The sequence below is a fragment of the Megascapheus bottae genome, chromosome 17 (assembly GCF_031878675.1).
Source record: "Megascapheus bottae isolate mThoBot1 chromosome 17, mThoBot2.hap1, whole genome shotgun sequence".
Taxonomy (NCBI): Eukaryota; Metazoa; Chordata; class Mammalia; order Rodentia; family Geomyidae; genus Megascapheus; species Megascapheus bottae.
Genome location: NC_143525.1, coordinates 17,559,993 through 17,586,384, shown reverse-complemented (window position 1 = coordinate 17,586,384; position 26,392 = coordinate 17,559,993). Strand labels below are relative to the sequence as shown.

Here is a 26,392-nt window from a genome sequence, read left to right as displayed (position 1 = left end):
ATACCCGAAGGGAGTCGGCGGAGGAGGAGCCCTTTGCCGGAAATTATCGAGAATTACCGGAAACTACCGGGTTTGGACCAATCAGGACGTTGCTCTTCTCAGGCACGCCTCCATCCATGCACGCCACGCCCAATCGGCCACGCTAACTATTGGGCCACGCCCAATCGCCAACCAGCACGCTGGGCGTGGTGCGGCAGAGTGGGCGGGAGCGTTACGTGGCATAACCGCCGCTCCGCCTATCTGGATAAATTGATGCGTGGTAGATTGAGCAAACGGTAAAAATTTTATAAAGTTGTGGGGCTGACTTTAATTAAAAAGAATTTATCCTTTGTGTTTAGATTTTTATCAATTCCAAAAGTTCCTTCTCAGGACTAAGGAAAAGCAGGGGAAATTCGTTTGGAAGGATTGCCAGTTCTGCAAACATGTAGGAAAGCCGGTCCTCAAGTACCTTTAAAGGGAAAGCAATGTAACAACAACAACAAAATACTACGTCATGTGACATGGGAAGATCATTGGGATTAAGGCGAAATAAAAATAAAGATTTAAGGGGCCGGGAGTTTGGTCTAGTGGTAGAGTGCTTGCCTAGCATGCATGAAGACCCGGGTTCGATTCCTCGGTACCACATACATAGAAAAAAGCTGGGGGTGGTGCTGAGGCTCATGTGGTAGAGCTCTAGCCTTGAGAAAGTCCAAGGACAGTGCTCAGGCCCTGAGCTCAAGCCCAGGACTGGCAAAAAAATAAATAAAAATAGATTTAAAACTGCAGTTGGAAAGATGAGTAGAACCAGAAGAAAAGTGAAGGCAAAAAGAAGATCTGGTAGAGTTACCTACAGTATATTCCTGGGAAGATTGCTGTGAGCGTTGCTTGAGCCTCTCATTTTTTTTTTTGAACAAGTTTTCTTTATTATTTAAGTTTGTGGACCTGTTGAAACCTTAAAATTCTCTGCATTTGGATAAGTGTTGGGAACTCTGTCATGAATTAGGGCTTACCACAATGGGTCTGAGTGAGAATTCACATGCTGAAACCCTCGTCCAATGCTCTTCTCTGTCGACCTCAAGGTCCTTGACGTGGTTTACAACAGTGACCATCTATGCAGTGACATGATAGGGGAAAAAAATTCAGCTACACTTTGAGCAAGGGTTGAAGTCGACTTCTTGATTCTTGCAACTCAGGCCTCAGGCAGAAAGTCAGTATGCTGGGGCCGGGAGTTTGGCCTAGTGGTTAAAGTGCTTGCCTAGCATGCATGAAGACCCGGGTTCGATTCCTCGGTACCACATACATAGAAAAAAGTCGGAAGTGGTGCTGAGGCTCAAGTGGTAGAGTTCTAGCCTTGAGAAAGTCCAAGGACAGTGCTCAGGCCCTGAGCTCAAGCCCCCAAAAAAGAAAGTCAGTATGCTGGTCCTTGAGGGAGAACTTTGCCTGGTCTTTCCACTTCTGGCTCTCTAGAGTAGACTTTGCCTGCAGACATTTCTTTCTAGGGGACACTGAGGGCCTTTCTTCCTGTTGACAGTGTTTGTGATTCTGAAGAGAAGCTTTCCCTCCAATTCCCACTTTATGGGACAAAGAGCACATTTTTTTTCTACATAACATATTTCGGTCTCACCATTACCTGGACAAATTATCCTATTCATGGTTTATACTAAATTTGCAAAGTACTGATACCATTTTTCCATAACCTGGAGGAGCTGGAAGAGGTATCCAGCCAGTTTTATTTATTGAAATGAATCTTTTGCCAGATTCTATCTTCTTAGTAAAGGATACTTTATATATAGGCCTAGATGTTTTCTTTCTTTCTTTTTTCTATTTTCCTTTTCTTTTTTTTTTTTTCTAATCTGACATGGTGTACTTGAGACATCAGGTATCTCTAGACCATTTGAAACAAAGGTGGATGTGAACTCGGGTGGATTTTGTTCTCTACTTCAGTTTTCCTTTTGGTTATAGCTGCTCTGTTCAGGACAGTCCACTTGGATGAACGATATGCACTGCTTTCATTATGCCTCACCACTGCTTTTAGCCTGTTCTGAGGAACATGGCACCAAGAATTGAATATTCCTGCCATTTTGATATATAACTTGAAAAATCAGTCTCTTGCAGTGGAAGTATCTTGGCTGCATTTAGCAAGGTTTTCTCTCTTTTTTTTTTTGCCAGTCCTGGGCTTGGGCTCAGGGCCTGAGCACTGTCCCTGGATTTTCTCAAGGCTAGGGTTCTACCACTTGAGCCACATCACCACTTCCGCCTTTTTGCTGCATATGTGGTACCGAGGAATCAAACCTGGGTCTTCATGCATGCCTGGCAAGCACTCTACCACTAGGCCAAACTCCCAGCCCCCTCTTTTCCTTTTTAAACAATTTTTTATTAAAATAGACGAAAGTGGTAGTATTATTCAGTATCCATGTAATGCTCTTATGCTAACTTTGTGGCCATTTTATAGTCCTTTTTGTTTGTTTGTTTTTAGAATATACTTCCATTTGTGTACAATGCCTTTGTATAAATCTAAATATATGCCTTTACCACAGAGAATACATAAAGATGTTACTTTGCATGACAATGTGTATGTACAATCAATATTTAAAGAATCTATGATGTTTTATACTCTGGCATATAAACTTAGAATTTAATTTGCCTGAAGTCTGATTCCCCCTTAGAAATAATATCTCCTTCTGATTGTTGTTCACTAGACTAATACATATCTACTAATGTGGCTTTCTACTTGTCCATATCACAGCCATATTGGTGTATTCTGATGACACCTTTTAGGGTAGTTTACTTCCTTCTTTAGCCCTGGTTGACCTACTTAGAGTAACCATCCAGAAACCACTTGGCATTCTTGCTGTCATCTATTAGACAATACATTTAACTGGTGAGTTTGGTTACAATAAACACTCCAAGAAAGGCAGATTGTTTCTTTTCCTTAGACTGCTTCCTGATCTGTTCTATATTCAGTCAGATTTGAAAGCTAGCACTGTTCAAAAGCTAGACATAGTATTATTGGCAATGTAAGTAAATTGTTTTTCTGCCTTTATTCCTTGTTTACATTATTTTGTTCCACTTGCAGATGGTCTTATATCCTGTTTATCTTACCTGTCCTGGAAGCTTTTCCCAGCCCACCATGCTTCTTCTCTCTCCAAAGTTCATCCTCTTCCTTTGGCATCCTTGAGGACACAGTTTACCTGGTTTTCCAGGAGATGATTCCACCTCCTCCTCCCCTTCCTCCTCCTCCCCTTCCTCCTCCTCCTCCTCCTCCTCCTCTTCCTCCACATAAACAGAGTTTCTTTTGCTCAAGGCTAGCACTCTAACATTTGAGCCACAGCATCACTACTTCCTTTTTCTGTGTATTTGGTACTGAGGAATTGAACCCAGGGCTTCATGCATGCTAGGCAAGCACTCTACCACTAAGCCACATTCTCAGCTCACACTCCCCGACCCCTGAGTTTTTTTGGTCAGTATTAATGTTCCACCACCTGAGCCACAGCTTTACTTCCAGATTTTGGGTAGTTAATTTGAAATAAGAGTCTCCTCCTGGACACTGCTGCTTGAGCTGACTTTGAACCATGATCCTCAAATCTCAAGCCTCCTGAATAGCTAGGATTACAGGGCTGAATTACCAGAGTTTGGCTTCCTCTTATTCTTTTTTTTTTTTTTTTTTTGCCAGTCCTGGGCTTGAGCTCAAGGCCTGAGCACTGTCCTTGGACTTTCTCAAGGCTAGAGCTCTACCACTTGAGCCTCAGCACCACTTCCGGCTTTTTTTTTTTGTATGTATGTGGTACCGAGGAATTGAACCCAGGTCTTTGTGCATGCTAGGCAAGCACTTGAACCACTAGGCCAAACTCCCGGCCCCTCCTCTTATTCTTTTATCAGCTATATTTATTCATTCTTCATTCCTCAGCCTCAGTACCATGCTCTCAGAATAGTTTTACCTTACCTATTGACTCCTCAAGGCATAAAAATGTATGATAACTTTAATTTTATGTAAACTCCATGAGGGGAGAGACCTTAGCTCATCATCTTGCATAGGGTAAAATATTATAAATACATAGATATTTTTGGAATATCCAATGATTTAATAACTTGACTACTTAATTTCATCGCTCACTGATCCAAACTTGATGCTCTGTGTTGTTGTCTTGTGTTTTATGTATTTGCTGTGTTGCCCAGGCTGACTTGCAATTCTAGATTCTCCTGTCTCAGCCTTCTGAGTGCTGGAATTACAGGCCCGCACTACCACATGCAGGTATTTGATTCTGTTCTGACTCCTCTTTGGATCCAGAGATAATGTTAATCTATCACAAGAGTCCTTAAGGGACCTAAAAGTCAGCAGCTTTCCCCAGCAGCCACCTTGAGCCACACAACTGCAGGGATCAGGGAGATCAGACCTGACTAATCTACTTCAGAGGAAAGAAATGAGTATCAATATTATTTACCAGGGAAGAAACTAGAACAGAAATTTTGGGAAATTTTAAGCCAAAATGTAGATCACATCAGATGTCTTTTTTTGATCATGAGGACTGTCCAACATTTTTACTCAAGACTAACATTCTAGGACTTGAACCACAGTTTTTCACTGTTGGTTTTTTGGCCTTTAATTGGAGATAAGAGTCTCAAAGACTTTCTGGTCCAGGCTGGCTTTGAACCACATCCTTAGATCTCAGCCTCCTGAGTAGCATTGAATTACAGGTGTGGGAGACCATCACCAAGCTTCTGATGTCGTCTTTATATCTAGACTCACAATCCCTTTTTTTTTTTTTTGCCAGTCCTGGGCTTGAGCTCAGGGCCTGAGCACTGTCCTTGGCCTTTCTCAAGGATAGAGCTCTACCACTTGAGCCTCAGCACCACTTCCAGCTTTTTTGTATATATGTGGTACCAAGGAATCGAACCCGGGTCTTCGCTCATGCTAGGCAATCACTTTAACCACTAGGCCAAACTCCCAGCCCATCACAATCCCTTTTGATAGAGGCAAGACAACTGGTTCTGGCATGATTTGCAATTTCTTGGATTATGCAAAGAAAAACAAACCCAAACATAGACTTGCAAGACATGAAGTGCATGAGAAGCAAAAGACCTCAAGAAAATAGTGAAAGGATGTTAACAGAATTAGAAAAATGAGGTGTCTGCAAAGGCCTATGTTGGTACTGGCAAAAAGCAGGATATAGATTCTACAGTGACTTTATCAGTGACTGCAAATTTTCATAAAAGGTTTATTAAACAATAATTTAAAAATAATATACTGCTGAGGTAATATGCTCTCTGAGGTATTAGCTAATATAAAATTATATTGACTGGGGAGAATCTATTAACTGGCCTAAAATTCAGCATGTTCAGATACATAAGAAGAGAGATTAGGTGGCAGGGCAGCGTGAGTAAGCAAATCAGCCTTCCTGAAAGTGGAGGCTCCGTGAAGCTGCTTGTGATGGTAGTGTTGGGGACAGGAGAGAAAAAGTTCTGAGTTGCAGGCTGATGACTTCAGAGTTAATAAAAGAGACCTGGAGAGCTGCTGCTGGTGGAGACGGAGCTGGAGAGTGACCTCATGAGGAGGGAATTTGAGAAAGATTATGCTAACAGCTGAGGATTATGTGAATTGGAGGAGAGAAAGCCCAGGGGCTGGGAATGCTGTAGAGGTTGCTACGGAGTATGAGCAGTTCCAAGTGTGCATTTGTTTTAAGATCCTAGATAGTTCACTCTGAAAAATAATGGGAAATTAAAACAGGTCCAAGTTATTAAAGTGAAAAATATTTTTATCTGATTCCTTCTCCCAAGACTTTCAGAATCTAACCAGAAGACTGGATTTATGGCAAAAGAGTACACTGATCTTACTAGTTATTGTTTGTTCCTAAGAAAAGACATATATATCTGGTTGCTAGTTAAAAATAAGTCTGTAGTATTGAGAGAGAATGTCCCGTCAAATAATGGTTTTTTTATTCCTTCATTTTCTTGCTAGGTTCTAGCCAGCCTTTCATATTGCTAGATAGATTACGCAGCAATGGATTAAGCACAATTGGTTTTATTCTTGTCTTGAGTGCATATCATAGTTACCTTATAGATTGGAACTACAGGATGATCCAGGTTTGTTTGTTTGTTTATATATTTATTGTGTGCTGCTACTGGGGCTTGAACACAAGGCCTCATGCCCCTTTGATAGAGCTGGAACCCTACGACTTCTGGTTTTTTGCTGATTAATTGGAGACAAGTGTCTCATGAACTTTTGTTGTTGGTGTTGGTATTCATGGGGCTTGAACTCAGTGCCTGGGTACTGTCCCTGAGCAATTTTGCTCAAGGCTAGCACTCTGCCATATTGAGCCAGTTTCACTTCTGATTTTCTGGTGGTTAACTGGAGAGAAGAGTCTCATGATCTTTCCTGCTCAGGCTGACTTTGAACTGAAATCCTCAAATGTCAGTTTCTTGAGTATAGGATTTACAAGTGTGAGACTGTCCTTGGACATGTTTTGCTCAAGGCTAACTCTCTGCCATTTGAACCACAGTGCCACTTCCAGCTTTTCCTGTGAATGTGGTACTGAGAAATTGAACCCAGGGCTTTATGCATGCTAGGCAAGCACTCTACCACTAGGCTACACTCCTGGCTCCTCTATACAATACTTCTTTGTTGGTTGGTTGTGGAGCTTGAACTCTGGGCCTGGGTATTGTCCCTGAGCTCTTCAACTCCAGGGTACCGCCCTGCCTCTGGAGCCACAGTGGCAATTGGAGGTAAGAGTCTCATGGTCTTTAGTGCCTGGGCTGGATTTGAACTGCAATCCTCAGAACTCAGCCTGAGTAGCTAGGATGACAGGCGTGGGCCACCACACCTGGCCTCTGAAATCTTTTGTGAATGTATTGATCATGATATTAAAACTTATGCCTCTTATCCTCCACACCAAATGGCCAGGGATGGCCTCTTATGAATCTTAGTAAAAGTACATGCCCACTGTATCTGCTTAATAAGATTGTAATCTATAATAAGGAGAGGAAAGTCACTGGCAAAACTTGGAAGTTTTAAGTGCCACCAAGAAGACCCAGAGAAAGATCACTAGGACAGTCGCTAGTGATGTGCTAGGAAGGAATACAAAGTTCAGAAGCCAAAGAGGAAGTTGGCAGAGGGAAACCAAGAAAAGCATTAAAATTATTCTCAAAACTCTGAGAAAAAGTGCTTGCTAAAGGTTTATGTCTCTTATCTCATTGAGAGCACGCAGAACTATCTATTTCATTGATGGCTCCTTGTTTTCTTTGCCCTGTGGAGCCAGGTTCCCTCCCCCCCCCCCCCCCCCGAATCCCTATCAGCCTTTAATTCACTCTTTTGCCTTAGGTAGTATCCTGGGTTCTAGACTCTTGTTTGCTACAATCCACAGTGGACTTGGGGTACGTCATCCCCTCCTCTCTGGGAAACTGTAGTTCCTTTCAGCTAGTAGTATTTGTGCCAGAATACAATTTGTCTGACTGGTGAAGATTCTGACTTGCCTCTGCTAAACACTAGCTGTTTGCCCTCTTCCCTTTGCTTTAGATTCTGTATCTTCCTTTAACACACCTGTTGTCAGCCTCCTGGAGTCTTCATCACAAAACATAGCTCACAGATATAGCATGAGACAGCACTGCCTTGACTTTAGCACAGAAAGGAGCTTCCAACTACATAAGCAGTGTTGAAGAGACCAACATAGATCCCCTTCTCCATCTGTGCCACAGCAGCCTAGGAAGTAAAGTTTGAGGGAATTATTGAAAGCACTGACAGCCAGTGCTATCATGGTCCTTGAACTTTTGGTACCTTTCCTCTTCCATTGTGCCTTTACTTTTGCAATTCTGGGCCTTAAAGACCACTGAGCCCCCTTCCTTCCCTGCTTTCCTTCCTTCGTTCCTTTCTTCCTTCGTTCCTTCCTTCTTTCCTTCCCATATATAAACAGGAATCTTATACACAGATTTAGATTTTGAAAAGTTCACATTTGAAAAAGTAGATTTATACCTAATTTATTTCAAGCATACTTCAAAGCATTCCAGTAATGGAACGAAGTACCAAGAATTATTTTCCCTTCCTATTTGTAAACAAATAGACAACCCTGCTTCATTTATTTTAGAAAAAATTGACTTTGAAGTATATTGCTTTCAAAACTATATCTGTCCAAGTTAGTAAATTCACTAATCAGATTATTATTAACCTGAAATTATCTTTATTAATTATTAAGTAAACTTACTAAATCTCAGTATTATTAACTTGAAATTCAAAGGAGTGTTTTATGAACTGACAATGACTATATCTTTTACAATTGTTTTATTAACGTAATTAATTTTCCAAAGGGGAGATTCATGGTGACATTTCCACATATGCAAGCAATTATCCTGATTATCCTCACCTCTTCTGCGACTCTCCTTTTTCTGCTTTTCTCCTCTTAAAGCAATTTCAGGGGCTGGGATTTTGGTGTAGTGGTAGAGTGCTTGCCTAGCATGCACAAAGACCAGGGTTCGACTCCTTGGTACCACATGCATAGAAAAAGTCAGAAGTGGTGCTGTGGCTCAACTGGTAAAGCTCTAGCCTTGAGAAAGCCCAAGGACAGTGCTCAGCCCTGAGTTCAAGCCTCAGGACTGACCAAAAAAACCAAAACAGTTTCAACAACTTTTACCATTCTATTTTTATATATGCAAATAAACTACTTCCACCATATTTATCTCCACTATATTTATTAATACAGACAAAGGCACAGGCTAGAAGATTGTGAATTTGAGGGCATCCTGACCTACCTAGTAAGATTCTGCCTAAAAATACAAAAATAAATGAAAAAAGAAAAATAAAGTAAGATATCTTTTTTACTGGTGTTTGAACTCAGTTTCGAACTTGCTATTATTTGAACCACATCCCAGTATGTTTTGCTTAATTACTTTTCAAATAGGATCTCGGCTTTATGCCTGGACTGTTCTATGGCAGAACATTAGTTCAATCAGGATCCAAACTTAATGATTTTGAGACACTCCTCTAAACAGGACAGTTATCATTCAATCATCTTTTACAGTTACATTAGCAATCCCATTTTATGGATGAGAAAACAGAGGCATAAATCAACTAGCTGGAACTGAAACAGAACTTCAGGTAGTCTGGGTGTTGAGTGGGCTCTCATAACTTCTGCTACAAGATCTTTTAGGGGATGGCTTAATGTATCACTGAATACAGCATTGTCCCAGCCTTAGGAGACATTACTGAGACGAGAGGAGGGAGGGTAGGCATCAATGGCAAGAAGATCCAGGCCTGCTGTCAGCAGCATTTGATCTCAGGCAGAAGATGGAAGAGGAGGGGGGAATGGGGAGGAGTGTTGGTGAGCCCAGCACAAGTGAAGACTGATGTCCCTTCTCCTCTGTGCACTTGTCTGGAGCTTGGCATCTGACATTAATTGGTTGGTGTGAAATTCTATCCTGCATTTTAACCCACTGCATTTGAAGTCCTTCCAGTGGGAGCGTTTGGGTAGCTGAAATGATTCTGGCTCAGGTGACTCTAGATGCTTCCCAGAGGCGTCAGTTAGACTGCTCTTATCCATGGTGGCTGCCTGTGGTAGCTGCTGGTATCCATGGCAGCTAAGGCTACACCATCTCTTCACACTTGGTATTCTCTGCTTCCTTTTCTTGGATTGCTAATTCATGCTAGGGGTGAACCTCAGTGAGAGGTACTCTAAATGGAATATATATATATATATATATACGTATATATACATATATACACACACTCACATACACAAATATATATGTATGTAAATTAGCATATGCATATTAGCATAAAGTATGTGTAGAGAGAGGGGATTCACTGACATTTCATGGTCACAAAATAGTTCACAATATACCATAGCTAAATGCCTGTTGTCAGACCTGAGAGCTTCTTCCAACCAAATCAAGGATCTTCTCTCCTTTGATACAACAGAGCATACCTCTTTATAATAACACGTTTCATCTCAAAGCATTAACATTTAAGTATCTATTTGATCAGAAATCATTTAAAAATGACAGACATACAACTCTATCTAGAAACCTGGAAAAAAGAAACCTGCAACAATCAGGCCAGAAAAGGGAACTGATTTACTCTTGAATACAAAGCGGGAGAAAATGTGAAAAAAAGGTTTTAGAGGGTGTTTTGGCCAACCAAAGAATGAAGAGCACAGACTTTCAGGTAAAGGGATGTTTCAACACAAAAGGAAGGATTAAAATGTATGTATATGTGTATGTATGTTTTTTTCAGAATTGTAATAGAATTCCTCTCTAGGACAGTTATGATTGAGAGTTGCTATATGTAAACAAATTTGCAATGGAAGTTTTGAATCGTACTAGAGAAATCTCTAGGCAGCTATCCGATCTTTGGTTTGTCTCATTCTTGAAGGCAAGCATTTTACTTAAAAAATGGTTATTGTCTGGGGCCTGGAATTTGGCCTAGTGGTTAGAGTGCTTGCCTAGCATTCACAAAGACCTGGGTTCAATTCCTTGGTACCACATATATAGAAAAAGCCGAAAGTGGTGTTGAGGCTCAAGTGGTAGAGCTCTAGCCTTGAGAAAGTCCAAGGACAGTGCTCAAGCCCTGAGCTCAAGCCCAGGACTGGCAAAAAAAAAAATGGTTATTGTAAAGGTGATGTACAGAAGGATTACAGTTACACAAGTCAGGTAATGAGTACAGTGTCGCCTGTTTGCTTTCTTAGATGCAGAGCCTACAAAGGCAGAACATCTAACTCTGGTTACTGGGCTTTAATTAGTCTCAGCAACCAAGGCCAGTATCTAGGCTCTTTAATTTTTTTGGTCTGGTGTTTGAACTCATGGCCTGCGCACTGTCCCTAAGCTCCTTTTGCTCAAGGCTAGTGCTCTACCACTTTGAACCACAGCACCACTTCTGTTTTTTTGGTGACTATTTGGAGATAAGAGTCTCACAGACTTTCCCATCCAGGCTGATTTTGAACCACGATCCTCAGATCTCATCCTCCTGAGTAGCTGGAATTACAAGTGTGAGTCACCAGTGCCTGGCTAGAATCTTTGTTCTTCGAATAAAGTAGAGACAGGGTATTGTTGGACATTTTTGAAAGCTCCCGCTTAGCTCTCATTTTAGATATAAGCCTAAGCCCAGAAATGGAAAAGGAAAATGGTTGGTGAATCAGGACTAGTGTCTTCCTCCCTCCCGCCTTCCCTTCCTCCCTTTCCTTCCTTTCCTTTCCTTCCTTCCTTCCTTTCCTTCTTTCTTTGTTTTAAACAGTCTTTCCACAGAAATCCATTTGTGTTTCTAACTATAAACCCAGTGCAGGGGAGACAGTGGTGGGGGAGAGGGGAGCTGAGCTGAGTTTTCCCCCACTTCTGCCTCTTCATCACTAACAACCTCACTTCATAACCCCTATGGGAGAAAAAGGTCAGTGAGTTGATCTCAAAAGCAGAGGTACATAGGGAGAGGTGAAGTGAAAAGAGGGAAGGGACTATCATCCCTAGTCTTGCTCCTGCATCCTCTTGGGCAAATTCTAGTCCTCTTTCCTTTTAAGGCTTTCTGCCAACTAGCAATGGAGACAAAAGTAGGCCATGAAGCCAGACGCTGGAGATTCACGCCTGTAATCCTAGCTACTCAGGAGAATGAGATCTGAGGATCCCAGTTCAAAGTCAGCCTGGGCATGAAAGTCCGTGAGACTCTTTTTTCCAATTAACCACTAGAAAACCTGAGGTGGCACCATGGCTCAAGAGGTAGAGTGATAGCCTTGAGCTGAAGAGCTCAGGGTTGGAGTTGAAGCCCCACAGCTGACAAAAAAAAAGTAGTCCATAAAAAGGGCACACTGGGAGGCAAAATTAGCCATCCCAGCACTGCCTGAACAGAGCTGAGTATCTTCAGACAGTCCCCAAAAAGCTCCCTGGCTCTTGGGTTACACACCTGTAAAGTGAGCCGTTTGGGCTCTGATAGTAATAACTTCTGACAGGGAGCCTGCACATACAGTGCTGGAGAATAGACAGATTTAGGGGACCCTAAATTGTAGGAATTGTAGGCTTAGGAGCTAGTAGTGACTGTGTACTCTGCATTCTTTTCTTTCTTTTTTTCATTAATTAATTTTTTAATTTTACACTAGGTGTCCATTATAGAGCCCAGGCTGGAACTCAACCATCTTGTTGCTTCAGCCTCTCAAGCACTGGGTTTCTAGGCATGCAGATCCACACCTGGCTAGTGATCTTGCATTCTAGGCCAGGAAAACAGACAGGCAAAGGAGCTTCCCTATTGTTTCTCAGCCTTTTCCCTCTAAGCTATGAAGTCTGAAGATTCAGCTCAAAGCAGATCTGGGTGTGGAGTTTTGAATATTTTGTTGAACTTTCAAAGTTCCCTCCCCCCCAAATAACATATGCTCGTTATAAACATTTCCATTAAAAGAGGAACTGAAAAAAAAGTGAAAAGCTGAAAAGGGTTGTCTTCCTGGTCTAATTCCTTAGGTTCCCAGTGCTATCTTCTGTTGACAGTTGACTGTGTCCACTCTCCTGACCTTTCTTTTTTACTTTTTTTTGTGTATGTGTGGGTCGTGGTGGGGCTTGAACTCTGAGCCTGGGCGCTGTTCCTAAGCTCTTCAGCCCAAGGCTCCCTCCCTACTCTTGGAGCCACAGCACCACTTCTGGTTTTCTTGTGGTTAATTGGAGATAAAAGTCTCATGGACTTTAGTGCCTGGGCTGGCTTTGAACTGAGATCCTCAGATCTCAGCCTCCTGAGTAGTTAGGATTACAGGTGTGAGCTACTGCATCTAGCTTCTTTGTTACTTTTTGAGATAGGATCTCACTATATAGTTCAGGCTAGCCTGGGATTTACTATGTAGCATAGGCTGACCTTCAATCCTTCTGCCTGTGTCTTGTGTGCTGAGGTTACAGGCATGGAGCCCCACTCATTGGCCCCACCTTGTCCTTTCCAATAAATGCATGTCTGCCTTTCTTCCCCACAAATGGAACTATAAAATAAATTCATCAATTACACACTTTAGAATCAGACACTCTAGTGTACTAATCCCTGACCTTGGCCAAGTTATTCAACCAAGTTTATTCAACCTCGACCTTCTTGTGTGTTAAACAGGGATAATAAAATACTATCTGCCTTGTAGGATTATGAAGATTTAATGAGATTTTTTATATGAAAATGCCAAACAGTGTCAGGTACATAGTTAGTGCTGCACACATGTGTACATTGACTGGGAGGTACAGAATGTGTTAGAGGTAGAGTACAAATGCTTGGATTTCTGCCACACCTCCACTTCTTATCTAAATCCCTCCGGGTCCATGTTCAGTAATCAGTACTTGTTGAATGAGTGATGGGAGTGGAGGGCCAGAGATTTAAGGTCTGTGCAATCCCTGAGATGCCTGCTCTGGAAAATAGAGAGTTTTGCCTATGGATGGAGAGGGTGTGGGACAGTAGGGTTGGCTGGACCAGTTATTGCCCCAGGGCAATACTGAGAGAATTGAGTGGCTCTCAGCTCAAAGGATCTTAGCTTAAAAGGAATGTGCAATGGGCTGCCTCTGCTCAGAAGGGGCTAAAAAAAGCCGCAGCCTCTCCTGGGCTTTGTGTGAGGGTTATCAACTGCTCAAGTCAGCTCATCTCTTTGGCTACCCTGGCACTTTTGAGAGGGTCTGTTTTCCTGGCCTCTTTGAGTTTCCACTGATTGCAGGAAGGGGTCCAGCCTGTCCTAGAGGTGGAAGGCCATGAGGAATGAGGTGTGTGTGTGTGTGTGTGTGTGTGTGTGTGTGTGTGTGTGTGTGTGTGTGTGTGTTGAAGGGGGAGGGGAAGGGTCTGGTGACCCCAAACCTGGTGACAATACCCAGTTGTCAGCTGTACCCTGCTGGTGTTTTTCTTCCTTTTATAGTCAGTAACAGTTGTTCTTGCTCTCACCCAGCTCTTCTGTGGGGGTTCCTGCCCAAGATAAAAGCAGAGGGAGCTTGCCCAGTCTCCCATTGTGTCACTCAGGAGTCCCATCTCTTAGTTTCTTCTTAGGTCCCCCCTTCACTGAAGAGCCCTCGAGAACATGCCTCCCAAGAAGCCTGAGCCTAAGAAGGAGGTGGCCAAGCCAGCACCAGCCCCGGCCCCTGCTCCAGCCTCCGCTCCCCAGGCCCCCAAGGATCTTGCCTTTGACCCTAAGAGTGTAAAGGTGAGTGAAGCCCGGGGGTGGGGGGGTGACATTCAGAGACCTATCAGCCTCGGAGCTGGGAGAGCTCCTTTGTGGAGGCCAGACAAAAGGGAAGACCCTGCTGTCCACAGCCCAGACCCCTGCTCATAGGTCTTTTCTCTTAAGAACAGGTTGCCATTGTGTGGCAAGAGATCCTGCCTGGCCACCCCACATTTACCCAGCAGAGTCTGGAATGGTGGGAGTTGTAACCAATCAGCCAACCATGCCTTCTGTTTTTTTTTTTGCCAGTCCTGGGACTTGAAGTCAGGGCTTGGGCACTGTCCCTGAACTTTTTGTACTCAAGGGGAATGTTTTACCATTTTGAGCCATAGTTACATTTTTCAAATCTCAAGGATTTTTCCTGACTGAGCTGGCTTCAAACCATGATCCTCAGATCTCATCCTACTGAGTAGTTAGGGTTAACAGGCATGAGCCACCAGTGCCAGACTTACGCAATCTTTTTAAGGCACTAGGGTCATCAGGAGATTGGCCTTTTTGCTGGGAGTTGGTACACTGTCTTTATGGAGACCAGCCAGGAAGGACACTCCCTCCTCTGTGCTGGAGACCTGGACAGGGTTCTGTTCACAAGTGATCCTTCATGAAGGAGGGGGAAGAGAGGCTATAGATAAAGCTAGAGGTGCTTGGGATTCATCTCCCTTTTTTCCTTACCCTGATGGGCCCTTCCTTTTGTAGCCTTAGCCTGGATTTCTAAGTGTGGTTTGTAGCAAACTGGCCTACCAAAGGCTGGAGACAAGTCTGCTTCCCTCAGCCTCCCCAGCTCCTCTTGGCACTTCCCTGTTTCCTTCCCCTTGGAGCCTCCTTGCCCCTGGAACTAATGTGGGCCCCACTGGCTGACTCAGTCATGTCAGGCCTCTCAGCAATCTGGCCCAGCTGCTGAAGGAATGAACAGGGAGGGGTCAGTCCTCCGAGGCTCCTCTCAGAGGCCTCTGAAGAGGGGGCAGTTTTAAGCCTTGGCACGACAGTGGGAGAGGTCAAGTGGCCACTGGTATGAAGAGCTATTAATAACAGGCTGGGGGTGGTGGGCCTCTGGTGATCTCAGCCTTAGGGCAGGGTCCGTGGTGGGGAGGGATCAGGACCAAACCAGAGCACCGGACCAGGTTCTGTGAATAAAGGTAGGGGACCTAAAGCACAAGATCTCCCAGCACCACAACACAGACATCCTATAATATTGTCTAAGGACCCTGGAGTTTAACCCTGGTGATCCCCATATGGGACATGAGTTAGGCAGGACTGGCTTGACCAGGAGATGGAGGTAGTCACCCCATTCCTGGGCAAGCCACTCCCCTCTATGGAAGAAAAGTTGACTCATCTGTCCCCTTAGGAGCTCTCCTCACCTTTATTTCTAATTTTTTTTTTTTTGCTGGTCCTTGGCATCTTACCAGCAGCTGTCTGGTGACATCAGATGCATGTTCTTTCTTTGGTCTGTCTCATGCACCTTTCCCAGTTTCCTTGCTTGGAACTCTCTTTTCTGTGTTCTCATCTTCCAATTGGGAACTGCTTCCCTCTGGTAATGCAACTTACCCAGTTTCATTGATTCTGAGAATCTTCGCTCAAATCGAGAGCAAACCTAAGTAAAAGTAACAGTAAGTAAACCTAAACCCAATGACTGCTTTTATGCTAATTTCTCACATGTTTTTACTTCCAGGACATAGAGCACTGAAAGTGAGGCAAGGGCTGGGAGTTTTGCCTAGTGGTAGAATGTTTTCCTAGAGTGCACAAATACCCAGGTGCTACCCTCGGTAGCACATACATAGAAAAAGCCAGAAGTGGTAATGTGACTCAAGTGGTAGGGTTCTAGCCTTGAGAAAAACCAGGGATAGTGCTCAGGTCTTGAGCTCAAGTCCAGGACTGGCAAAAATAAAAAGAGATAAAGCCAGAAGTGGTGCAGTGGCTCAAGTGGTAGAGCTCTAGCCTTGAGAAAGCCCAAGGACAGTACTCAGGCCCTGAGTTCAAGCCCCGGGACTGACAAAAAAAAAGTCTGAAATTGAGGCAAACGGTACCTTTTCCTCAGATACTTAAGGTGGGGCATATTCCATTCAGGGGTTCCTTTAACTTCCTCATTCCCGCCACCCCCAACTTGGCAAATCCATTTCTCAGCATAACTGCTTTTTTTCCTGAGCCTTCCTGGCAGACACAACCTAGGCAACAGAATTAAGACCAGGATGGCCTTGAAGAAGATGCTCCACCACTTCCTTGTGGTATAACCAACCCCGCTGGAGAGGGGCCCTATGGAGTAGGGTGAGGGGAGAGAGGACAAAGAAGTAAGATCGGGATTCAAATAACGACTTGTGCTTGTCATCACCATTGCTTTTAGAGCTTCTCCTCTGGTATTGAATTATTATGCATTCTGAGAGGAAAACCAAAATTCACTGCTTCAGCCAGCATATTTTTTGGAGTGCCTCCTACGTACTCTGAGAGAACCCTGGCTTTGAGGAGCCTGGATACAGGGAAAAGGAGGAACTAGGAAAAACTCACAAAGCTTTGAGGGTACATGCACAGGCCTGAGCAGCTAAGAAGACAGGTACTGAAGGAAAAGGTTGGGATGGGGTGGCAGAAGGAAGAGGGCAGGTGGTGGAGGAGAGGTGGGGAGGGACAGTGGGAAGGGGAGCTTCATTGAAGAAAGTAGATTGACAGGCAGCATCAAGTAGGAAAGAGAGTTCTCTTGGGTAGAGATGGCACCCAAAGGAAGAAGAAGAACACACCTTGTTAGAGGACTGTGAAAGTGAGAGCAGTTTAGGGCTGGCTTGGATGAGCAATCTGCTTTTGACCCAGAGGAATAGACTAGGAGGTTCTAGAGTTATATAGCATATGTCTTTTTCTCTTTACAATCAGTATTGAGATTTGGAGGCTGTATTATTTTACAGACTGCCAGCTATGGCCATTTCTCAGGAGACTAGTGTTCTACACTAAGTGGAGTCCCTGTCCCCCTTCCTCAGTCGGGGTGGCTGTGGCTAGACTTCTCTTTGTAAGCCTCACAAGTCTCAGCCTTCACTCTTCTTTCTTCCTACAGATTGACTTCACTGCAGACCAGATCGAAGGTGAGTACAATCCCTCTTCTCTTGATGGTCCTTACTTTCCTTTAGGAGGAGGAAGAAGAAGAGGAGAAGGGGTTGTTGTCCTCACAGAAATAGTAATTATTATCATCATAACAGGCCTGTAGTGAGCAACGAGGCTCAGTTCTAAGCACTTCATATAGACCAACACATTTCATTCTTACATCAACCCTAAAAGCAGTAGCTATCACACGTACAGCATTTTATAAGTGATAAAATGGAGGCACAAAGCCAGATATGGAGACATATACCTGTAATCCTGGCACTCATGAGGCTAAAAGATAGGAGAATTGCAAGTTGGAGGCCAGCCTTAGGTCCATAAGAAGACTGTCTCAAAACAATAACAAAGAAAAACAAAACAAGTAAACTCAAGAACCCCTTCAATACAGGGAGGGTGTCCTGATTCAATGCTTGCATTTAAAACACACATGTACATTTATGTGTGCGCACATATGCATGCACATCACACACACACACACACACACACACACACGCACACTTATGTGTTACTGTGTAACTGGGATGGCCTTAAACTCTTGATCATCCTGGCCTAGTCTCCTGAGTGCTGGGATTACAAGTTTGCAACACCATGCCTGGAAATATTCTATTGTAAAAATTAGAACATGCACACTGTAAAACAGAAAGAATAAAAATATACTTTAGAAAAATGAATAATAGGCTGGTCATAATAATACATGCTTATAATCCTAGCATTTAGGGGGTAGAGACGGAGGACTGAGAATTCAAGGCCTTCCTAGGCCATAGTGAAACCCACTTTCAAAAAAGGAAAATGAGAAAACAAAACCAGTAAATTTAAAAAAGTGTGTTTTTCTTTCCCAAAGACAACACTGTTAATAGACCTTTATATATCCTGTATATAAAGATCTACAACTCTCTATACAGTAAAAACTTTACAAAAATCAAACCATGTTATACTTACCTTTCATGAACTATATGTATTGGAATTTAATCATGCATAACATGTAATCATATATTTGGATGTCATTTAATAATTCACATAGCATGCTAACATATTTTTTTCCCAAGTGATTCCATAACACCTCACAAATGCAGTCAGGACTACTGCTACATGTTCAGGTTGTTTCTGTTTGGGACATAACCTGCTTTTCTCCAGTGAACTTCCCAGCAGTAAGAAGGAGAATCCTTGCATTTGAGCTCCAACTGTCACTGCCAAATGACCCTCTGAATTTTCTGTTGTTCCACAAATTGAGCGTAAGAGCTGGCATGTGCCTTTTGAGATGAGTGAATTAACTCTGATTCTCTTATTCTAGGATCTCTGGATATTTCAAGGGTTCTGTGAAAGTTTGAAAGTTGACTTTTATTTAGTGCCATTTTAAATAAAGATATGCTACAGAGACATCCAAACTCCACAATACTGGGGAGGACTGGACAATGTACTAAAGTGCAAATATTTTCATTTCCCAAAAGGAAAGCATGGTTACAACCAGTTGGGATAACTGGTTGGGCTTTGCTTTCCTTGGAGATTTTCAGGGATAGAGGGCTAGTTTATTCCGATGTTTCAGTCTTTCATCACCTTACTTTGAAGCTTTTTCCCCCCCCTTTTGGTGATTCAGAACTTCTCTCCCCTCCCCTTCTCTCTACTGTTTCCTTAATACTTAGAAGTCACGTCTGTACTAGCTTATAGTAAATGAATGTAACAATACCTAAAGCATAAGGCTCTTGTAAAGTTCAATGAGGTAATCTATACATAATTACCAGCTCTGGGCCTGGTCCCCAGGAAATGATGAAAACATAACTGTTATTCTTCTTAAAACCCTTCCCCTCACATTCCCATCTCCTACTGAGCATCGTCCTGGCTTCTTATACTGAGATTCCACCCCCTCTTTGGTTTTTTTTTTTTTTCCAACTCTGACTTAACATCTTCTTCTCCTCCACCTCTTCTTCCTCTTCCTCCTCTTAGTCTTCCCTCCTCCTCCTCCTCCTCCTCCTCCTCCTCCTCCTCCTCCTCCTCCTCCTCCTCCTCTTCCTCCTCCTCCTCTTCCTTTTATGCCAATACTGAGGCTTGAACTCAGGACCTCATGCTCTTGCTTGGCTTTTTTTGTTCAAGGATGGCATTCTACCATTTGAGCCACTTGTGGCTTCTTGGTGGTAAATTGGAGATAAAAGTTTCATGGACTTTGCTGCCCTGACTAGCATCAAATCACAGTTCTCAGATCTCAGCTTCCTGAGTATCTAGGATTACATGTACCAGCCAGCAGCGTGATTTCGCACTTCTGAACAAGTTGTAAGAAGATAAAAAATCTGAGTTCAGATTTAACTAACACATTTGTACCTCCTGAGCCCTGACTTCGTGTTAGTTGCCATGCCAATTGTTTTAATCATTTAAAAAAATATCATACATGAGCCTTTGAAGTAGATGTTATCTCCTTTTTCCCCCCTCATATCTCCTGTTTTGACAGAAAATGAAACTTGGGTTGGTGCATGAATGACTTGGCCAAGATCACACTTTTAGTGATAATGTTGAGCTAGAACTCAGTTGGATGATTGTAAATAGGTGAGCACTGGCTATGTGCTAATACTTTTAAATGCTGTGAGGTACCATTTATATAAAAAATGGATTCCTAGAGCTTAAATGTTTACTTTCCCAATGTCAGACAGCTAATAAGCAATACAAATGGCATCAAAACCCAATTATTCTGTAATGTGATAGAATCTTTATGTTCATACAAAGCCTAATGAAAGAGCTGTGAGAAATTAAGTGTAGTAGAAACTCCAATGTGTGGAATAATTTGCAAACGATCTATATACAACCTCTAAGTAAATAAGCATTTCTAAAGTACTTGGAAAGGATTAAAAACAACTTCTGTCCTAAGTAGTTTATACATTCTTCCTTGGTTTATATTGCAAGTCTGCTTAAGAAACTACTTCTTGGTGGCCTGCTTAAGGTAACTTCAGTCTCTGCTGTGTGAAAATTATTCCCACCAAGTTGGCTGAACCCAAATTAAGGAAGGATTAAGGCTTTTTGCCAAAGGACCCAGGAGCCCCTTAACTTGGCCTTTCTCCTTGGATACCTGCTCTGACACCTTCAAGGAACCTGATTTTATTGAGCTGGCTGGGGAACTAGGTGAGGTGACCACCATTTGTTGATTTCTTAAATTTTTTGTTGTTGTTGTCATGGGATTAAACTCTGGGCTCCAGTACTCTCCCTGAGGTCTTCGGCTCAAGGCTAGTGCTTTACCACTAGAGCCACAGTGCCACTTCTGGTTTTCTGATGGTTAACTGGACATAAGTATTTCATGGACTTTGGTGCCTAGGCTGGCCTTGAATCACGATCCTCAGGTTTCAGGCTCCTGAGTAGCTCAGATTTCAGCCATGAGCCACCGGTGGCTGGCTTTGTTGATTTTTCTTTGTGGTAGAAACCATACTTTCTGGGTTTTGTAATCCCAGCAACCCAACTCAGGTAAAGCATTATATCCTCTACATAAAGCTAAGAAATGGAGTATCAGATGCTGGTGGCTCATGCCTATAATCCTAGACTCCTGAGGAGCAGGGTTCTGAGCCAGCTCAGACAAAAAAGACTGTAAGACTCTTATCTCCAATTAACCACCAAAAAGCTGGAAATAGATCAGTATGCGCACGCGCGCGCACACACACACACACACACACACACACACACGCTTGCAGAGTAATGCTAAGAAATTGAAGACCCACAGTCGTTTGCCCAAGGCTGTGTGGGTTGGAGGCTGAGCTGGGGTGGTCTGATTGTGACTGCAGTGTGTCACCTAGTCAGCCTGGAACAGAGTGTACTGATAATCACTGACTTTTGAACAGGTCTTATCACTTTGGAAAGTGTCTCCATTATCCTATCACATCCAGCCACACTCCAGTGAGAGTGAGGGTGGGTGGGACAGAGTGACAACTCTTTAGTGAGCTCCTGCCTAGCTTTTCTGTTCTACAAGCAGAGCCAAGCTGAGAATCCTGGAAGCCTCACCCATTGGGCCTATCCTATTTCTACTTCTCCACCATGGTAGTCAGTCTGGACTGACCTCCCCTACCCTGGCGAAGGACCAGTGGGAAAGAGGATAGAGGCAGAAAAATCTAAATTGTGTAAAAAGGGATGGAGAAGAGAGGCCAGGCCCGGTACCAACAGGGCTCATGGAGACCCCTGGCTGCCCTGCCCCTTCAGCTGTCTGAAGATGGTGGGAGCAGCTGGGACAGTGCCAAAGGGAAACAATGACATCTTCTAACCACCACAGGACCTGCTGTTCAGCCTTGGCTGAGGCTAAAGGAGGCTAAGCAGCTCCTGGTCAACACCTTCTCTTTGAGACCAGGGGACTGGAGCTGGATCTTTTCTTGACAGAGTTTAAAGAAGCCTTCTCATTGTTTGACCGGACTCCAGCGGGCGAAATGAAGATCACTTATGCGCAGTGTGGGGATGTGTTGAGGGCCCTGGGACAGAACCCCACCAACGCCGAGGTGCTGCGCGTCCTGGGCAAGCCCAAGCCTGAAGGTCAGCATGGGCTTCACCACCCTGGGCCTCTCTCTTGATTTGTTTCCTGTCCACCTTGCTGTCTTTTCTCCCTGTGCTTCAGGGCTAGCCTCCGTGGTCTAGCTTACCCCAGTCCTACTGCAAGACTGAATCTAGAAGCCCTGGCACTTAGGTGTTGATTGAAGAATGGAATAGGCGTGGTCCTATCCCCCTCATTGAGTCCCACACTCCTGGGGGCAGAAGAGACAGCAGTTACTTAAAAGCTTCCCCTGGTATCCGACCCCCAGTCATAATGCCAGGGTCATGGCCACGGGCAGGAAGGCTAGGTAGGAATCTGACAGCTAACTACCTTGCCCAGGGATGGTCACAGAACCCATGCTGTGACCACTATGAGTTGTACTGTCAAGAATTTGTTTCAATAATCGTTACAGCACCAAAGCCAGAAAAGTTAATATTTATATGTAGTATAAATTTGCTATACTTATAGTTATATTTATAATTATTCTTTCTGTCAGTCACAGGGCTTAAACTCAGGCGTGGGTGCTGTCTCTGAGCTCCTGGCCCAAGGTTAATGATCTACCACTTTGAGCCACAGTGCCACTTCTGGTTTTCTGGTGGTTAATTGGAGATCAGAGTCTCCCAGACTTGGAACTGCGTTCCTCAGATCTCAGCCTCCTGAATAACTAGGATTACAGGTGTGAGCCACCAACACCCAACTTTATAATAATAATGTTTTTAAATATAAATGATAGCAGATCCCAAACTAGTTCTGTATGCTGAGGCCTCATTCAGTCACCAAAACTTGATTGCTTTTGCTGAGTGAACTTTCAGAAACTGATGCTGTAGACTGTGAATGTCACGTGTGATAGTGAAGGTAGATGCTGCCCCCACCCTAACATGGCCTTTTCTTCAGAGGTGTAGGCATGAGAAGGGACTGGATAGATCTTGGTAGCAGCCCCAGGAAAGATGGGTTTCTCTGCCTGGGGGATGCCTGGGGCTTTAGAGTGGTCCCCTCTGCCTCTCTTAGCACTACCCGCTCCCACTCTAGATGCAGTACTAGTGTGGGGTGAACATTGAGGCCTGGGAAAGACCAGAGGACTTAGAGCTTGTTTGGGTCAGTTCCTCCTCCTCCTCCTCCTCCTCCTCCTCCTCCTCCTCCTCCTCCTCCTCTCTTCTTCTTCTTCTTCTTCTTCTTCTTCGGCTTGAACTCTGGGCTGGGTGCTATCTCTCAGCTCTTCAGCTCTTCAGCTCAAGACTACAGCACTCCCCCTCCCTGGGTCTGGGCATTGTCCCTGAGCTCTTCAGCTCAAGGCTACTGCCCTACCTTTGAGCCAAGCCCCACTTCTCATTTTCTAGAGGTTAATTGGAGATAAGACTCTCAGGTCCTTTTGTGCTCCGGCTGGCTTTGAACCTTGATCCTCAGTCTCAGCCTCCTGAGTAGCTAGCATTACAGGTGTGAGCCACCACACCCAGCTTCAGCAGGACTTCTAAGAGGTCAAAAGATGCCCTGGACTATTTCTATTGGGAGGTGGTGTGGGTGGGGGGTGGGGGGTGGTGTGGGTGGAACGAGGGGGTGCTCATAGGTGACTCTAAAGAAATGCCTAAGATTTATTGTATTTAAAAATTATTTATTACCAGGCAGTGGTGGCTTATGCCTATAACCCTAGCTACTCAGGAGGCTGAGATCTGAGGACCACAGTTCAAAACTAGTCTGAGCACAATCTGAGGATTGTGGTTAAGAGCCAGCCTGGGCAGGAAATTATCCAGCAACAAAGCCAAAGGTGGAGCTGTAGCTGACATGGTAGAACACCAGCTTTGAGAAAACTACTAAGCAACAGTGCCTATGCCTGAGTTCAAACTCTAGTAGTGGCACGTGTGTTCAATGGTTGTTCATACCTATAATCCTAGCTAATCAGGAGGCTGAGATCTGAGGACCACAGTTCAAAGCTAGCCTGAGCAGGAAAAGTCCATAAGACTCTTCTCTCCGATTAACCACCAGAAAACCTGAAGTGGCACTGTAGCTCAAGTGGTAGAACAGTAGCCTTGAGCAAAAGAACTTAGGGACAACACCCAGGCCCTGAGTTCAAGTCCCATGACTAACAAAAAATATATTTATCAGATTGAAGCTTTTAATACTCTGCAATGTGGGGAAAAGTGTACTATTACCAAGTAAATGACAAATGTATGAAAACAGATTGATTCCAAGTACTCAGGCAGGATAGTCTAACAATGGGACTGAAGTGCAGAGTTATACATACTTTTTTTTCATTCTATTGTTTCCCATGTGACTCTTTAACATGTCATGTGAGGCCAGAGCCCAAATCCGCATGCTGATGCCCTCAGCTCCTCTTGTCTAGCTGGCCACCTGAAGCTCAGAAATCTATATGGGTGGAGTTTCCCCTGTCCCAGTTCAGTCTCCCAAGCACTTGCCTTGCTCTGGTGGGCATCTCTGTACTCTCCAGGGAGACTGGGTGAGTGGCCCATCCAGAAGCAGCTACAACTGGGTGTGGCTCACCTGCAAGACTCCTCTTGGCCCCTGCTCACTGAACGTCTGCTCATGTGGTTTTCTCTGTCCTCGTACCTGTCTGAAGAGATGAATGCCAAGATGCTGGACTTCGAGACGTTCCTGCCCATTCTGCAGCACATCTCCCGCAACAAGGAGCAGGGCACTTATGAAGACTTCGTGGAGGGGCTGCGTGTTTTTGACAAGGAGAGCAATGGCACTGTCATGGGTGCTGAGCTTCGCCATGTCCTTGCCACCCTGGGTATGCTAGCAGGGTGGAGATGAAGCCTACGTGGGAGGGATGGAGAGTGGGAGGGGCCAGGGAAGGTAGCCACTGGGCCTTCATGCCTGATCCAAGGCCTATCTACTGGGGCTCTGAAGTTACAGCTGTCTCTGATTGGAAGAGGCAAGAAGCTGGCAGAGCAGGTGTTACTCTGAAGCCTGAGAGAGGGCCCCTGAGCTTCCGTTTCTTTTCTTTACATTTTTTTAAATGATTATTTTTAAAGGTGATGTACAGAGGGGTTATACACAAGTCAGCTAAAAAGTACATTTTTTGGATGGATGCCAGTGGCTCACACCTGTAATCCTAGCTACTCAGGAGGCTGAGATCTGAGGATCACAGCTCAAAGCCAGCCCGGGAACTAAAGTCTGTGAGCCTTTTCTCTAATTCACCACCAGATAATCAGAAGTAGTGCTGTAGCTCAAGTGGTGGAGTGGTAGCCTTGAGCTGAAGACCTCAGGGACAGTGCCCAGGTCCAGAGTTCAAGCCCCACAACTGACAAAAAAAAAAGAGTACATTTTTTTTTTTAGACAAATGCCACCCCTCCTTCCTTCTTGTCTGTTTCTTGTACCTGTCACAGGTCCAGTGGTCCTAGGCAGAGGTGGGGGGAGAGGGGGCTTCAGGGAGGGGGTGAGGTATAAACTCCCTTGAGCCCACCTTCCAGAGCCTATAGGGAGACTTGGCCTGAACTATTTCCCAGATCCAGGGCATCTTGGATCTCCAGCCCTAGGGGATCCTTGATTTTTGCCATTTGTAATTAAGAGCCCATTGCTTCCCATTCTCTACGCCAGGAGAGAAGATGACAGAGGCTGAGGTGGAACAGCTCTTGTCCGGGCAGGAGGATGCCAATGGCTGCATTAATTATGAAGGTATCTGTCCTGCCTTGGTTGGCAGCCCTGTGTGGAAGGGTGGTGTGGCACAGGCGCAGGTGGTCTGGGAGCTTCAGGATGTGTACTTCACAGAGGCTGGGTGGACCCCATCTTTGTGTAAATGGAAATATCCCAGGAAGATCATGAGTTCTGTGGTACTGGGTAACCTGGATCAAGTCAACTCTGTTTTCATCTGGGCAGTGGGGCCTGCTGACTTCATTCTCAAGATTACAGGGCTTCACAGGGACAAAGTAGCTTCATTTCAATCGTGTACAGTCTTTACAGAAGATGGCAGTAGGCTACAGTCTACTGCAGAATTGAGATCTTTTCTTCTTTCTGCCTTTTGCCCACCAACCCTTCATTACAGCCCCAGAAGAGGGTGTTGGAAAGAGGGAAGCAGTTGAAGCGATGGGGAAGGAAGGAAGGAATAGGAATGGCCAGTGGCTGATGTTTCGCTTTCTTTCCTAGCCTTTATCAAGCACATCATGTCTTGCTGAAGCAGATTCCTCCTGGGTGAGTCCCTCCTCTCCCTCTTGCTCTCTCGGGGAGACTTAGAGATGCCATAGCACCGCATGCCCTGTTGCTCTTCTGTACCATTCCAGGTCTCATAAGAGGAACTGGCCCTGCCCACTATTTCCCCTGGCTTCTTAGTACTCTCATCTCCTTCCTTCCCCCCAACCACTCTCCCTTGTCTCTTTATCACATCCTGACTTTTATTGTCCATCCTCTGCCTGTCCCAATCTCTGCAGCCTGGGCCCCCTGGACAGGTTCTAGGATGGGAGAAAAACCCCTTCTCCAGTGGCCCATGCCAGTTCTCCTCCATTCATTGTGCTCTTTTGGGTGTGGTGTTGGCCTGACAGTGATATGGGGTTGCAATGGGGAGTGTGGTATGGGGGTAACAGGCCCTCTCCATCTAATGTTTTCTTTCAGATGCTTGGCCCTGGAATAGGCCATCTTGGGTGAGTTCTGAGAGGCCCAAATGAAATAGACGACTGGACTTCATCACTGCACCACAGCCCCAGGACCTATCCCGCAGCCCTCCCTGTAAATAAACAGCTTTAGCAAGGCTAGGTTGAGTTCTTGATTCTGA

General features: G+C 44.4%; 1 protein-coding gene and 1 pseudogene across 2 annotated transcripts; one reads left to right on the top strand and one right to left on the bottom strand.

The window, feature by feature from the left end:
• The first annotated feature begins 168 nt into the window (after positions 1 to 168).
• Myl4 (myosin light chain 4) lies at positions 169 to 26,392 on the top strand. Of its 2 annotated transcripts, none has more exons than XM_090349999.1 (8): positions 169 to 275; positions 13,923 to 14,087; positions 17,137 to 17,164; positions 21,522 to 21,671; positions 24,242 to 24,415; positions 25,225 to 25,302; positions 25,771 to 25,815; positions 26,233 to 26,392. In XM_090349999.1, the coding sequence occupies exons 2-7, from the start codon at positions 13,965 to 13,967 to the stop codon at positions 25,797 to 25,799; spliced, it is 582 nt and encodes a 193-aa protein (XP_090206125.1). In that variant the 5' UTR covers positions 169 to 275; positions 13,923 to 13,964; the 3' UTR covers positions 25,800 to 25,815; positions 26,233 to 26,392. The 2 variants fall into 2 exon arrangements, with proteins under 2 accessions (XP_090206125.1, XP_090206126.1); XM_090350000.1 differs by having other exon boundaries at positions 173 to 275; positions 13,934 to 14,087.
• LOC150051208 (U6atac minor spliceosomal RNA) lies at positions 9,783 to 9,880 on the bottom strand (annotated as a pseudogene).